The sequence below is a fragment of the Fukomys damarensis genome, unplaced genomic scaffold (assembly GCF_012274545.1).
Source record: "Fukomys damarensis isolate Sample0158 unplaced genomic scaffold, DMR_v1.0_HiC HiC_scaffold_13, whole genome shotgun sequence".
Classification (NCBI taxonomy): domain Eukaryota; kingdom Metazoa; phylum Chordata; class Mammalia; order Rodentia; family Bathyergidae; genus Fukomys; species Fukomys damarensis.
This window is the reverse complement of record NW_022900925.1, coordinates 13,338,547-13,354,613: the sequence shown is the minus strand read 5'-3', so window position 1 is coordinate 13,354,613 and position 16,067 is coordinate 13,338,547. Positions and strand designations below refer to the sequence as shown.

The following is a 16,067-nucleotide window of genomic DNA, read 5'->3' as shown; positions in this document are numbered from 1 at the left end:
ACAAGTTCAAGCCTGGACAATCTAGAGAGACCATGTCAGGGAAAAAAAAAGGACTGACAGTATAGCTTAGTATGAAGGCCCTGGGTCAAATCCTCAATACTGAAGAAGAAAAAAAAGAAAAGTAAAATCTGATTGAGCAAAAATAGCATTCAAGTCCTTCTCCCTCACCAGAGGCCTCCTGGGTTGGTAACTGTGCAAGGACATGACCCTATCCTTAAACACATACAACAAAATGACCTCCAGGAACAAAGATGACCATTCCTTTGTCTGTGCCAGTGCTCCAGATCGGGGAGAGCAGAAGATATGTTTCCCTTTACCCTTCAGAGGCATCGCCACAAGGCCCTGCACTGTGAGCCCCTGAATTTCTGCCTGGGCTGAGTGGGCCACAAACCTCATCCAGGATCTGGGCGCTGAAGCCAGTCTGTGCCAGCTGGTAGCGAAGGGCCTCCCCCACGGTGCCTGGAAGCCAAGAAGCCCAGTGAGACACTGCCATACCAGGGGGTGGATGTTTGGTGTACGGAGAAGAGAACCCCGCTGAGAGTGGAGATTAGATTGTTTTAACAACTACAGGCTGAGTAGACCTGGGCGGTTCACTCCCTCTCTCAGGGCCTCAGTTTCCTCATCTGTGAGTCCTAGGCGGAGGAATATGACGCCCCAGCTGTCCTTGTTTCTCCAGCACCAGCTCAGTTTATCAGAGCCTCAGGGAGATTATGGGAGGAGAGGGGGCTGGGGATACTATTGCCTTTCTGGAAAAGACCAGCAAAGGCTTGGGTGGGTGGCAGAGGGGGCTGGAGATGCTGAGAGGCTGCCATGGGGCCCAGTCCTGGACCCTCACCTTCTGTGTGGATGATGTTCTGCTGCAGCTTACTCAGCAGCCCATTCAGCGCTCTGTAGTTGGTCACCCTGAAGGCATGGGTCTCACTGGGGGGCGAGGCGATCAGCTTCAGTTCTGCTTCAGTCTTAACTTTCTCGAACGCATTTCCAACCTGCATGGAGGCCCCCAGGCAGTGGGTGCTCCGGATCCTGCCTCCCTCCTTCTCTCTTCCTTCCCTGCTTCCCACCCTCCGCACTACACTCTGGACAAAAATCCAGTTTTGCTAAAACCACGTGCTTTTCCCCCAGCAACACACATGCTGCTCCCTGTGTGCACAGAGCCCTCTCCTGCCTCCCCTGGGACCTAAGCCAGCTACTTCTGTTGGTCTCCCAGGCTCGTCTGAGGACCATCTCCTCCAGGAAATTTCCTGTGGGTTCTCCCCATCACACAGGCCAGCAAGCCGTGACTGCAACTTGGAAATGAGTCTTCCTTAGGAAGACCCACAGGGAGCACAGGACATGGGGACCAAGAGAAAGGAAAGAAGGTTTGAGTGCACTACTTCCAGAAGCCTCTCTGGAAGGTTCTCTCCATCCAGGCTGTGCAGGGTCAGGAGCCACCTTCCTGTGCCTGGCTCTTACCCCAATAGCAAAACGCTCCACACCCTGCATCTTTGGTGAGTTGATGACAGTCGTGAGGTTGAGGGGGTCACCAAATATGTCACCATCCGTGAGCACCACCATGACCTTGGATGCCTTTTTTCTGGAGCCACGGCTTGGCGTGAAGATGTGGTCTCTAAATAGGAGAGAGAATGGAGAGAACTTTGCCAGAGAGATGCCTGTGCTCTGGGAGAGATTTGATTCACTGCCACATTTCAGCATTGGAAAGGATTAAGCAGCCCTCCCCTGAAATGGAGAGCAAAGGCACAGAGAAGGATAGCTATGTGCCTGTGTCACACAGTGAGGCATCCGCCACACAGATGTTCCGGCTCCGTGCCTGATCCTGATAGAATGGGGCTAGACAGTGTTTAAATCTATCCTTTATGTGTGTGGGGGCAGAGTGCTGATGTTAAAATAGGCAGTAAAACTCACAGAGCACTTACTGTGTGCCAAGTGCTGTCATAAACATTGTGTGTATTTGAACAAAATCCATGAGGCAAGGACTAACATTATCCTCATGTTAAAGTGGGAAACAGAAACACAGAGAGGCCGGGTGACTCGTCCGAGGTCACACACATACAAGCTTGAGCCGGACTTGAACCCAGGCAGTGTGATTGCCCTCTGCTCTACTGTGTCAGAGGAAGTCCTTGGAGAGCTTCTATGGAACAGTCCCTCTTCTCTCAGATCTATTTAGCCACCTCCTCCAGGCATGACACCGCCAAGCCCTGGGAGGGCTACCAGTCAGCATCCCACTCACAGGACGTGCTGCATGGCTGAGGCAGTCTTGGTGACATTCCCCACTTGAGTGATGCTCTGGACTCTGGCAAGTGAAGCGCTCACATCCTGGCTGTCCCGAAGGTCAAACTCAGTCTGGATCACTTCCCCGTACTGCACCAGAGCAAAACTGCACTGGAGAGGAATGACAGGGGGAAGAGGTTGGCAGAGTTGCCCTGCCCAAGGCCTCCCCCGTCCCAAGATAGCTCCCCCAGGCAGCACTGGGAGAATCAGCTTGTCTATCTTGTCCCCAGGCAGAAGGAGAAGCTAAGGCAGAGGGAAATCGCCACTCAAGTAGGGGTGGAGGTGAGTATAAGAGTTGTGGCCCCCAGTGAATCAGATTTCTTCCTGAATCCAGTCCCTCTGTAGGTCCTTTCATGCTGACTACGGCATTGGCCATGTGACTTGCTGTGGCCAGTGGGACACTGGAAAACGCTTGCACTGAGTCTTTTCCTCTGGGGGTGCTGCTGCCATGAAATGGTTGGGCTGGCCTGCCTGAGACACATGACCCAGACAGGTGAGTGAGCCTGTCTTAGACGATCTAGTCCCAGGCAAGCAACCAGATGTCTGCAGCTGCAGGGTTAACTCCAGGCAAGACCCACAGAAGAGCTACTCAGTTGAGCCAGCCCAAATATCTGATCTACAGAATCATGAGCAAATAAAATGGTGGTTATTTTGAGGTTGCTTGTTGCTCAGAAATAGGTAAGTGATGGACTCTATGAGACCAGCCCTAAGGGAAACCCACCTCAAAACACTTGTCATAGAACTTCTTCATCATGTCAGAGATGAATTCTTTGGCTCTCTGGAAGTCTGGAGGGTCGATGCTTCCTGAGCCATCCAAGACGATGGCGATCTCAGTGCCTAGCCAACACAACAGAGCAGGCCAGGGTGGGCATGGGGTTCAGGCAGGAGCGAGGGCAGGATATCCTGCCTTGCAGCAGGGCACACACCTGCCTCAAGCTCCAAGGCTCATTTCAGAGAAGAAGCCATGGAAGGTCCCAAGAGTGAAGCTCTTGTTTCAGAGGCAAAGAGAAAGCTAGAACCTGCTTGGACTCTAACTTGCTATGAATCCTGCCATGAATGCCACTCATGGGGTCCCAGTCTCCCCATCTGTAAGATGTAGCTGCAGAGGGACTGGCCCGGTCCCCCAGCTTCCAGGCATGGGCACACTGCACCTCTGGAGGCTGCCAGTTGGGAGTCAGCTCTGGGAACCCCACATCTTTCCCTTCTCACCAGTTCCCTCCTCTTCTTCCTCTTCTTCCTCCATCTGATCCAGAGTCCTGGGCTTCCTGGCTCTGTTCTTCTCCTGCCCCATGATTCCTCTTCTGTTCCTGTTGCAGTCACCAGCATTCACATACACATCTGGAGCCAGGAGATTTTCTTCAAAAAACACACAGAGAAGAGCTCAAGTCAGAAGGCTCTACACTTCCCCAAGACAAGCTCACATCTAGCTCTGTGATGATTCTTTTCACATGGCACATCAAGTCTACCCTGGCCCATTCTGGGTCTCAGTGTCCCTCTGCCTCTTCTGTGAGCTGGTACCTCCTTGGAGACCCAAAAGGATCTCTTTAGAGCTTTCCAAGGCCAGAGAGCTTCCATTCCTTACCAAGGTCAAAGAAGTTGGCCTGGGCTCGGGGGCGCAAGTCAGGGGTCAGCAGGCTGCAGGCACCTGTGAGTTCTAAGCTGAGGCTGTGGGACCGCCGCGCTTGCACCTGAATGCATATCTGGGGAGAGAGGCAGAAGGGGAGCAGAAAGGATGGGTCGGCCCTATGTCCCCTAGTCACATCCACACTGTCGCCTCCATCCCAGAACTCGGTGGCTCAACTAGGAAGGGGACACCAGAACAGCTAGCTCACCCCTGGCCAGGAGAGGAGTCAGTTCTGGGATCAAAGCCGAGGTTCCCCTCCGGTGTGTACTCACCAAGACACCATGGTGGTTCCGGACAACCGTCACTCCCTGGTACCTCCTCTTTGGGATGGGGACATGCTCTGAAACAGTTCAACAGGCAAGGAGGGAGGAACACTGAGAGGCAGGGTCTGAGCACACAGGGCTGTCATGATCAGGGCCTCCTGAGCAGCCTCCAGGAGCTGGAGTTGGGGCCTTCCCGGGCAGGTCCAGACGTAGCCAGGACACAGTGCCTATCCCCTGCCTCATTCACTCATTCAGCAAATGTCTGCTCTGTTCCCGGCCTAGTAATTGGTGAGAGTGGGGACCCAGAAATGGCTACCACCTGGGGACCTTCCTCGTGAGGCTCCCGGTCTGCGGAGGGGGCAGGTGGGTAGAAAAGCACAATTAGTGGGTGTGTACAGCACCAGGGAAGTGTGCAAGATGCCAAAGGGCTGCCTGAATGGACGGTAAACGCTTCAGGCTTGAAGACCCTGGGGAAACTTGCTACCCTACTACCCCTAAACAGAAGTGGGAGTGCCACACTACCTCCCAATGGGCCTCAGGACACTGTCTTAGATTAGAATCACAGAATCCCCCAGCCCTCCCCTGGACTGTGTACTTGTCTGGGTGGAAACTTGTCTGGAAGCCCAGCACCTCTCACCAAGACAAAGGCTCTAGCCAGAGCTGGTCGGTGTGCGGCTGATGGACAGGACTGGGCGGGACGGGCAGATCTGTGGTGAGTGAATCGAGTTCATACCTCATTCGAGTGGCACATGTTACATGCCAGGCCCCGTGCTAGACACTGGGAAGGCCACAGTTAGAGGTGGACAGGTGGGGTTGAACTCCACGGAGTGGTAAGGAATTGTGTTGGGTTGGGCTGGGGTTTGGAATCAGCCTGAGTGAGGTGTGCATCTGTAGCGCCACCAGCTCGAGAGGTGTGACCTTAGTCATACTGGGGACCGAAGGACTTAACTTCTCTGAACTATAACTTCCTGTCCTCTAAAGCACATGTGGTGCCGCCACCTGCCTCACAAGTGCAAGGTCCCAAGTTCAATCCCCGGTACAAAAAAAAAAAGTAAATGAGGCACTTGGCAGAATGCTTGGCACATGGCAAACACTCGGTAAATTTTAGGCTTGGCTTCTACTGTAAGATTGCCTCAGGAGAGGTGGGGACCAAGGCTGGGGGGATGGGCCTGGGCATTGTACACAAGGAAGGCTCACTCTGGGGGACTGGAATCCAGCGGTAAATGGGCTGGGCTGGGTGTGATCCCCAGAAAGAGGGTCCTGGGGAGCACTTCCTCAAGTTGAGGCTGACTTACCTACAGGTTGGCACACGATTTCATCCTGGGTGAGGGAACATTGATGCAGGGGTGCTGAGGACCTGTTGATTCTAGGACTGGTGACCAGGAGCCTGAGTGGTAGGACAGAGCAAGACAGAGCTCTCTGAGGGCTGCCTATCCCTCCTTGCCTGCTCAGATACAGTCTGCCCATCTCAGGTCCACAGCCTGCCTATCTGGTGCTGTGGAGAGAGCCCAGACCCGGGAAAGGCAGGCAGATTCTGAGCCCAGAACCACAGCCTCGGCATTATGGGGAAGGCACTGCTCAGCCTCTGTGCACAAGCCCTCAGTGCCTGTTGCCCACCGCACAGAGAAGGCGGGATTCTGCTGGTAAGAAAAGTCTGTGCTGTCCTGTGGGGATGCGGATGGGAGACCCAAGGGGCACCAGCATTATAGTTGGTTCTTTGGAGGCAGTGCTGGCTTCCTGACAGCCACTCAGAATTCAGTGATAATATTTTCCTATCAGAAATGATACTGTGATTCCTGACTGCAAGCGTCTTATCTCCCACCCCAAGCCCAGCCTCAACAGTCTCACTAGCCATGATGCCCCCCAGGCAGGACTGCCCTACGCTGGCCAGTGAAACAGGGCAGGGAGGGAAGGGAACCTGAGACTTGGCTTGGTAACAGTGAACCACGCACAGGCAAGGCCTTTGTGCTGGGGGCATCAGGAAGCTGGGGAGGACTTCATAAAGGGGAAGCACATGATCAGTCTGTGCTTTTGAAAGGTCACAATGTGGCTCCGGTGGGTTGAGGACAGACTAGCGAGAACAGTATGAGGGACAGAAATGAAATGCGTTCTCTACTTCCCCGATTTCCATCCCTCTCCTTTTTTTAGATTATGAGATATAATATTTGCATAGTTTACAGAGTAGCACATCTAACCTGTATGTATGTGCCTATCCACCCATCCCAAGCTGGCTCAGCTCTCGACAAGGTCCTATGTCCCACATTACCAAACCCAAGGCACCCTCTCCCCTCATCTTCCTCATCCTCTCAGCAGTGGATGGACACGAGTGGCCATCCCCTCCAGGACACACAGGACACACTTTTCCTGATTGCCCATACTCCCTCATTTTTCCTCCTCAGACTTCTTTTCTGGTTCCTTCACTGTCTCACCTGCAAATGTCACCAGGGTTCTGGGCTCGGTTCCTGTCTTCCCAGCCAGCACGTTCTTGCTAGTCTCCTTCCAATCCCACAGCTACAATATGCCTGTCACTGCTGAACTTCCCACCTTTATATCTGTGACCCTGCCAGGGACCAGCCAGCCGAGGCTCTACTGACAGAATAATGGGCCCCAAGAGGTCCATGTCCTAATTGCTAGAATCTGTGAATTTGTCATCTTCTGTGGCAACACAGATCTTGAGATGGGGATGTGACCAGCTGGGTGCAGTGCAATTACAAAGGTCCTTATAAGAGGAGAAGCAGGAGGGTCAGAGTCAGAGAAAGAGCAGAAGATGTAATGGGGCAGGCTTTATTGAACACAGGGACCAACCATGAGCCAAGGAATGTGGGTAGCATCTAGAAACGGTAGAAAGGCTAAAAAACAATTCTCCCCTAGAACCTCCAGAAGAAACACAGTTCCACTGACACACTGATTGCAGCCCAGTTGGGCCTGCTTTAGACTTGTGACCTCCAGGGTTATCAGTTTGTGGTCAACTCTGATTGCTATGCAAAAAAGAGAAGATAATCTGCTCTTTTTTTTTTAGGTACAGGGGATCGAACTCAGGACCTCGCACTTGCAAGGCAAGTGGCGGAACCACTGAGCTAAATCCCTGGCCCTGAGAAGATAATCTGCTTTGTAATTAACTGTATAGTTCAATTGCATATAGGCAACATGCTATGTATGAAATATTATTAACTGAACTACAAGTATCAAATACTGAAAAATTAACAGTTCATTAAAATGTATTTTATTTAACAATCTAGGAAGTTTGCAGCCATCAGCAGTTCTGATACTATTTCAGGTGCAATGGGAAATTCAGGAATCGTTGTGGAGCTGTTAGCATGGTGAACCTTGGAGGTAAAATACATGCAGACAGGGCTGGGGATTTAGCTCAGTGGTTCTGCCGCCTGCCTCGCAAGTGCAAGGACCCGAGTTCGATCCCCGTGTACCAAAAAATAAAATAAAATACATGCAGACTTTCGAAAGCACATGAGTAAGGTTCTCTCTAAATATCTCTCTCATTGGCTTTGTCTTCAGCAAACTGACCTGGGCCACTTAACATGGCTTTTATTGTTCCTTATGTTAGTGCTGTTCTCTTTTCAGCAGTTTGACATACACAGCATCAGGGCCTTCACAGCCACCGTAGGTTTTTCTCCTCGCCATCCATTATGTTCTTACATAATTCTACTTTGGCTCCACAGGAACTTCAGCAGTTTCCTGATTCGATTTCTGCAGAAAGGCACTCAGGATCTGAGGCAGTGCTCCATCCTGGGCTTTGTAGTTTTTCTGGCAGGTCCTGTTGGTGTTTGGCTGGCTACTACAATCTTGCCTAGTTTAGAGTAACAGCTTCTTGATGCTTTTTTAAAATTTACTGTTATACTATATACCATGCCACACCCTTGCTTCAACAGCCTCCCATGCACTTAGAAAACAAGTTTAAAGCCCTGGTTGGACCAGAGCCCCCCAGCCCCCAGACCTCCCCGCTCCCCTAGAAGCCTTCCTGCTCTTTTCCTGCCTTGGGCTCCACCTTGCTCTTCCTTCTGCTTGGATCCCACTCTGCCATGGTCAGCTCATTCTCCTTCCTGCCTCTCCCTTAACCGTCACCTCCCTGTCGAATGCTTGGCCTCACAACCCAGTTACGTGGCTTCATCATCAGTTTTATTTCCTTCTCAGAACTTCTCACCACTGATAGTATCTTCTTTGTTTGTTTACCTGCTTATTACCAGTTTCCTTACGAAGCAGTGTATCCCCTACAGGCTTCCTTCAGCTGTTCCCCACAGAATTCCCAGGGCTTGGCCTATGCTGGGTACAGAGCAAAAGCTCAGTAAATATTTGTTGCATGGATTGAATGACAACCTGGGTGACTGCTGGGGGGCTGATCTGCGGTGGGGCAGATAGGTGGAAGGCTACGTGCAGCTAAGGCCCCCAAATTAGGTCACAGCTCAGCAACCCTGCTTCTCTTCCCAGAACCCCCAGCCTGTACCTTGGTGCTGGCCCTGCACTTTGCTCCCTTTGTTCTGCTCTCCACCCTCCAGGGACAGGGATCCCCAGGTCTGTTGCCTCATTGACTGAAAAAACAACTTCACTCCGGCTGAGGAGCTGCTATAGAAGACCAACCAGGCATCCACGGCAGCCTCAGGGACCCAGTTCCATGCTGGGCTGGATGCAGCCCTGGCACACCTTGTCCCTCTCCTCCTTCTCCCAGCTATAACCTGTCCCCTTTCCCAGTCCATTCGCCAATCTCGCAGGGGAGGCATCTTTATGTCCCACTCCACTGCCCAGCAGCAGCCAAAGCCCAGGATGCTGGCAGCTCTGATCTGTTATGTGCTAGGGAGAAACTGCATGAGGTGAGAGAGAAGACATTTCATCTTCGCACACTTGGGGCCCTAACCTAATCCTTTTCTAGCCTGGAAAAGCCAACTCATACATTTCCTGCCCAGCAGTGGGTTCATGGTCTCAGACTCCATCATCTGCAGCAGGAACCCAGAAGGTCCTCTGCCAACCAGATCCTTGGCACGTGCAAGTCTGAGTCCCCCCTGCATCAACAGGTGTTCAGAAACCCTCTCTGTATCAGAGGCTTCAAACACAAACACGCCTCATCAACCTTGGCCCTTGGGCTCTGAGGGACGGGGCAGTAAAATATGCAGGGCCTGCAGCTGGGAGGGACCCACTGTAATGGTGGTAGGGGACTGGGCAGGAGATGGTGACAAATCACTCAAGCTAATTTCCCCTCAAGCACAGCACACCGTTCCACCCAAAGGCCCACCATCAGTACTGTTCACGCCACGAAAAACTCCAGCAATTGTCTGTCAGGCAGCACCGTGAACTGGACTCTTAGACCTTATGCTGAGCAGGAGGATCCAGGCAGAGCACGTACAGTGCATCTCATTTACATTAGGCTCAAGCCAGGCAGAATTAATCTACAGAGGCAAAAGTCTGAAGGTCACTGTGGGTGGAAATGTGTCTAGAACAGAGTTTGGCATTTCCAGGGGCTTCTGTGCAGCTGCCACTGTGCTCAATCTGAACACTGCTCATGCCGGCAGCCCACCTTACGACATTCACTGAATTCTCTGCTTCTATAACGCATACATCTTGTGAATACCATGTCAGTAAAATTTTAACAAAACAAAGCATAACAAATACCATCCACACCCTTCCCCAAATCCCTATCGTCTCCCCAGACCTTTTTTTTATTTTTAATTTTGAAACGGTTCTCATGAAATCACTAAGTTCCCCAGACTGGGAAACACTGACTTTGAATTCATCTTCCTGCATCCCGAATCCTGACAACCATTCTCAGCTTCACACTCTCTCGTGGGGAATGAGCCCTCACCCATCTCCCCCATCTCAGCTCCTTCAGGCCACCTCCAGGCTTCGGCCAAGCCGTTCTCCCGGAGGACTTCCCTTTCTGCCCTTCTCACATCAGCTCCTACTCGTCCCCTGTGGATATACCCACCCCCTCCCCCGTTACAGATGCTGACGGACACGCCTGGCGCTGCTTCTGTCCACCAGGCCGTCTGAGCCCAGGAGCTCTGTGATGGTGGTGGCCTTGTCTCCTTCACAACCTTGTCTTCCAGCCCTCGCTTGGTATTGAGGTGCTCCACAAATACTTGCCGAATGAATGAATGAGTGAGTGAATTGGATCCGCCTTTACCACGTAAATCTACTGATTAAATCCACCGAGCAAGCCTCAGGCCCTGCCCTGACACAATTTTTGTTATTCTAGAAATGCAGGCTGGGCCAAGGGCTGACACATAATCCCAGCGTGGAAAGAGCTCATCTCTAGCAGTAGAGATTTTATGATTTCTGAAGCATTCCTATTATTAAGAGACACCTGCTATTTTCAACCTTAATATTAGTTTTTCATTTAGAGTTCTTAGTTGCGAGCAACAGAAATTTACTGAAAATATAAGCAACCAATTAAACTCTAATGGTTACCAGATTTTTCACTGTAAGATGAAGAAACCAGGGTACAGAAAGGGATCCAAAATTGCTTGGGTGGCGGGATCAAGGCCCACATCTCAGGGCCTACCCACTGCTCACCTACCCTCCACCGAGCAGAGCTGCTCTGCTCAGAACCCTGAGTGGCTCACCTGGCTCTGTCCCAAAGCCTGTCTGCACCCTGGGCTCACTGAGTAGAAGGTAAAACCTTTACCACTGACCAGAAACTGAGCAGCAAAAGTGGGATTGGGAGGGATATGGCCTGGGCAGGACCTGCGCTTGACTGGGTGTCAGGGCAAACAAAAAATGAGCTGTCATAAGAAAGAGGGAAGGGATGCAAAGGAAGAATGGCTGCTTTATATTAGACTAAAAAGACATAACAACAATGAGCAATATGGGAACCATGACCCGATCTTGGCTTTAAAACACACTGTCTAAAAATCACTTTGATGACAACAGGAGAAAATGAAATATTCCCAGATACCACCACCCTCACTCCACAGCCTCTCCAAAAGCCAGCTGTGCCCCTAAATAAATAATAAGTTGTACCACTACTGTCACCTTCCAGTAGAAGACATTTTGACTCATTGTGTCCTTGTCTATGTCCCCAGGCAACACCTTAGCTCCCTGATCCTAGGGACTTCTGTTTGCCTTGTTTGATGCTTCGGCCCCGGAGCCTGGCACATAGTAGGTGCTCCATAAATATTTGTTAACTGAATGACCACTGTATATGTAATTCCACAACTTGCCTTTTCCACCTCACAAGGTTTTGAGATCGATCTGAATTAATAACCGTTACACAAGTCTCGTTCATTTGACTTGCTTTTGGTATTGTACTGCATGATTCACACCTTATTTTTTCCAGTGATGAGTATATCTAGTCTTTCATTTTAATAAACAATGCTAAAATCAGCATTTTTACATGAGAGGTGGATGGGCATGGAGCTCAGCAGTAGAGGGTATACAGAGCACCCAGGAGGCCCTGGGTTCAATCCCCAACCTCACAGAAAAAAAAAGAAAGTGTGGTATTTCATTTTTTTGGATGCTGTTGTGAAAGTTGTTTGTCCAGTTCTTCTCTCAGTGAGTCTGTTGTTCGTGTACAAGAAGACTGTTGATTTTTGCATGTTGACCTTGTATCCAGCTACTCGACTAAATTTGGTTATTAAATGTACAAGATTTTTGGTGGAGTTCTTGGGGTCTTCTGTATAGCGTATCATGTCATTTGCAAACAATGACAATGTAATTTCTTTATTTCTTATCTTCATTCCTATCTCTTATCTACTTGCTGTGGCTAATGTTTCCAGAACTATATTGAACAAGAGCAGTGTCTCTTCTTCCTGATTTTGGCATGAAAGATTTCAGTTTTTGACCATTTAGTATGATGTTGGCTGTTGGGTTTTTGTTTGTTTTTTTTGTTTTTGTTTTTTTGAGACAGGGCCTCACTGTGTAGTTCAGACTGCTCTGGAACTCACTGTGTAGCCCAGGCTGGTGTGGAACTCACAGCGATCCTCCTGCCTCAGCCTGCCGAGGGCTGGGATTACAAGCATGCACCACCATGCCCGGCAACTGTTGGTTTTCACAGATGGTCTTTATCAAATTGAGATCAAGACCATCTATTCCAATTTTGTGTAGGGTTTTTATCATGAACATGTGTTGGATTTTGTCAAATGCTTTTTCTGCATCTACTGAGATGATCATATGATTTTGTTGTTGGCTCTATTATAGTGTATTACATTTAATGATTTGTGTATGTTGAAATACCTAGGAACCAATATAATGAAAAAAAATAAATAAAAGACCGCTACTCTTTAAAAGAGATTGAAGGGGATATCAGAAAATGGAAAGACATCCCTTGCTCCTGGGTAGGAAGAACCAATACAGTGAAAATGGCCATACTTTCAAAAATGCTATATAGATTTAATGCACTCCCAATTGAAATTCCAACATCATACTTCACAGAACTACAGAAAGCAATCCAAAAATGCATTTGGAACAAGAGACCCAGAATAGCAAAAGCAATTCTAGGCAACGAAGACAAGGGAGGGGGTATCACAATTTCCAACTTGAAACTATAGTACAAAGCCTCTGTGATAAAAACAGCATGATACTGGCAAAGAAATAGATCTGAGGATCAGTGGAACAGATTAGAAGATGCAGAAACAACTCCAGATGTGCTCAGCCACCTCATCTTTGACAAAGGAGCCAAAGATAGCCTCTTTAATAAATGGTGCTGGAAAAATTGGGTTTCAACTTGCCAAAGATAAAAACTAGACCTATATCTCTCATCCTGCATTAAACTAAAATAAAAATGGATCAAAGATCTAAATATTAAAACAGAAACACTAAACTAACTGAAAGAGAGGTTAGGTAGAAATCTTGAAGACACTGGCATAGGAAAAGATTTCATGAACAAAACCTCAGTCACATGTGAATTAGCACAAAGAATCAACTGGGATCTCTTCTTATTAAAAAGCTTGTACATAGCAAGAGAAATCACCAGCAGAGTGAAAAGAAAATATTTTACCAGCTGTTCCTCAGACAAAGATCCATTATCTAGATAGAATATATAAAAAACTTTAAAAAAGTCAGACCTCCAAAATTTAAAGACCCAATCCAAAAATGGGCATCTGAAATGAATAGATATTTCTCAGATGAAGAAGTAGAAACAGCAAATAAACATATGAAAAAATGTTCAACATCACTGGTCATTCAAGAGATATAATTGAAAACAATGCTGAAATTCCAGCTCACCCCAGAAATAATGCCTGCTATCATGAAATCAACTAATAACAAATGCTGGTGGGGCTGTGGGGAAAGAGGGACTCTTCTCCACTGTTAGTGGGAGTGCAGACTGGTGCAACCACTGTGGAAATCAGTATGGAGATACCTCAAAGAACTAGGATTGGAAGTCCCATTAGACCCAGCTATTCCCCTGCTGGGTATCAAAAGAATTAAAGGAATCATGCTACAGTGATATATGTGCATCCACGTTCATAGCAGTACAGTTTATAATAGCTAAAACTTGGAAACAGCCCAATTCCTCAAGGTGACTGAATAAAGAAGATGTTTTGTTTTTTTTTTAATAAAATGGAGTACTACTCAGCCATAAAGAACTAGAAACTAGAGTCATTTATAGCTAAATGGATGCATATTGAGGCCATACGCTTGTGAAATAAATAGGACACACGTGTAAATACCGAATAGTTCCTCTAGTGTGAGAAACTGAAAGTGTAAATAAGGATCAAAATGTATAATAGATAATGTGAAATAGAAAGAAAAGGTCTAAAGGAGTAGGGGAAGTGGGAAGGGTAGGGGAAGGGAAAGAAATAAATATGAGAAAAGGAAAGAATGGAAACAAAGTCTTTGTAAAGAGGGAAGGGTGAAGAGGGTGAAGGGAGGGCAGGGGAATGGGGAAAAAATAAGAACCAAGATACAACATGCAAAGGTACAAGATCCCAATGATAAATGTCAGCATACTGTATAGCTAAAATGTACCAATTAACTTAATGGGGGTGGTGCTCACTGGTAGAGCACGTGTTTAGAGAGTGTGAGGCCCAGGTTCAGTTCCAAGAACCACATTAAAAAAACTTTTTTTTTGCATGGACTGAGGGTTTCTCTAGGGCTGGTGTCTGAGACGGACTTGCTGAGTTAAAGGCCATGTGCATCCTCAGTTTTACCAGATATGGTAACATTGCTCTCCACATTGGCGACATCACGTCACCCCCTGCCACATACTCACAGTCATGTTTCACCACATCCCTTACCAGCACAGTACTGCAGATTTGCATTTTTTGTTTATCTAATGAGTGGGTCCAGACAATATTGTTATTTTTTCTTCATTTACTTTTTTATGTTTTTGCAGTGCTGGGGATTGAACTCAGGGTCTCATGCTAGGCAAGTGCTCTGCCATTGACTTACACATCCAGCCCAAGATGAGTTTTTAAAACATTAGTTAATGTTTATTAACCTTAATTTGACCAGAAACTACATAAAGCCCTGTAGGCCTATTATCTCAAACAGTCTGCAACAACGCTGTGTGAGACACCGTCTCCCTGGGAAAAGGAGGAACTGAGGCTCAGGGCACAGCTCCCGCTAAGGTTGCTCAGCAAATACAGGGCAAGGCTACCTCTGGATCATGACTCTCAGAAATGTGCTGCCTCCCAAAACCACCAGCTCTCAGGCTTCGTATTTTCAATTTTTCTTTGTTGTTGTTTTTGTGTGCGCGCGCGGCCTTGTGTGTGTGTGTGCGTGTGTGTGTGTGTGACTTTCCAAATTTTTAATATGGAGCACATTTTTTATAAGTAACAAAAGAGTCTTCGTGAACTTTATTTTAAAATCATTTTTTAAGTTCCCTTCCCCCAGGCAGTGGTGCAGGGGGAGCCCTGAGCGAGGAGAAGGGCAGGGACTCTGAGGACTCCACAGCCCAGCCTGGCCGACAGCCCCTCTGGCACCTTCCCTCTTGGTCTTGCACGTCCTCCTAGGAGTGAGAGGCCTTTCTGCCCAGACTGTGGTGGTGGGATGCCAAGGCTTTCTCCGGAGTGCATCTCACACCCGCCAGAGGCCTCCTCAGTCCTCACCCTTCCGCCTGCTGGGCCACACTCACCAGGTCTGGTTGTTGCTGGGATCTTGATGCAGAAGAGAGCTGAGCACAAAAGGCGCACCGCCCACCCGTGTGACCCAGGGCTGGGCCACATCCATGTTGAAGGCACCCAGGGGAGCCAGGTCTGTGGACAAAGGAGGAAAACTGGATGAAAAGAGACACAATGGTGAAGCTGTGGCTGGTATGTAAATCCCATTAGGCCATCAGACCCCGTGCTGTCATTATGCCCTGTTTCACAGATGAGAACACTGAGGTCCCCAGGGTGTTATTTCCCCAGAAGAAGAGGAACGGATGGGGTGTGCCTGGCTCAGAGCCTCTGGTCCCCTCCTTCCCTGAGCTTCCCCAGCAGCAGCCCCTGCTCTGAGAGGCCGCCCCAAGTGCTCCTCCCCCTGCCAACTTGCCCGCCACCCCAGGCGGCGCTCACTTATCCCTCTGAACCTCACCACAGTTAAAATGGACCGTGTGTTCCTGGAAAAGAGCCACACATGTGCCTCCGAATGACCCAAGAGAAAACCGATGTTCTCAAAAAGACCTGCCCAAGGATGGTTTACAGCTGTTTTACTGGTAACTGTCCCAAACTGGAAACAACATAAATACCCATCAGTGGGACAAGGGATAAAATGGGGACCTTCATCCAACAGAATATGCTACTCAGGAGAAAAAAGGAGTAGGCTGAGTGCACAGAGCTCGAGATGATTCTCAGAAATCAAGTCGAGTGAAGAAGACTCACCTTAAAATATATCTACTGGCCCAGCCTGAGTGACCTAATGACTTAGTGAGATTCTGTCTCAAAATAAAAAAGTAAAAAGCTCTGGGCATGTAGCTCAGTGCAAAGGTCCAGGGTCCAATCCCCAGCACTGTAGGGGGAAAAAAATATCTACTTGCATCTGTAGAG

General features: G+C 48.7%; 1 protein-coding gene and 1 pseudogene across 1 annotated transcript in view; both read right to left on the bottom strand.

Annotated features, from left to right (window-relative positions):
• Itgae (integrin subunit alpha E) overlaps positions 1–16,067 on the bottom strand; it is a 56,664-nt gene that overhangs the window by 27,587 nt on the left and 13,010 nt on the right. The window contains exons 2-11 of the mRNA XM_010611374.3: positions 15,176–15,296; positions 5,451–5,542; positions 4,165–4,232; positions 3,851–3,968; positions 3,478–3,624; positions 2,990–3,105; positions 2,228–2,379; positions 1,453–1,606; positions 836–986; positions 392–459 (exon numbers count right to left, since the gene is read on the bottom strand). Of these exons, the coding sequence (XP_010609676.1) occupies positions 392–459; positions 836–986; positions 1,453–1,606; positions 2,228–2,379; positions 2,990–3,105; positions 3,478–3,624; positions 3,851–3,968; positions 4,165–4,232; positions 5,451–5,542; positions 15,176–15,296 (1,187 nt within the window). The remainder of the gene's footprint in view (positions 1–391; positions 460–835; positions 987–1,452; positions 1,607–2,227; positions 2,380–2,989; positions 3,106–3,477; positions 3,625–3,850; positions 3,969–4,164; positions 4,233–5,450; positions 5,543–15,175; positions 15,297–16,067) is intronic.
• Positions 7,383–7,794, bottom strand: LOC104853444 (annotated as a pseudogene).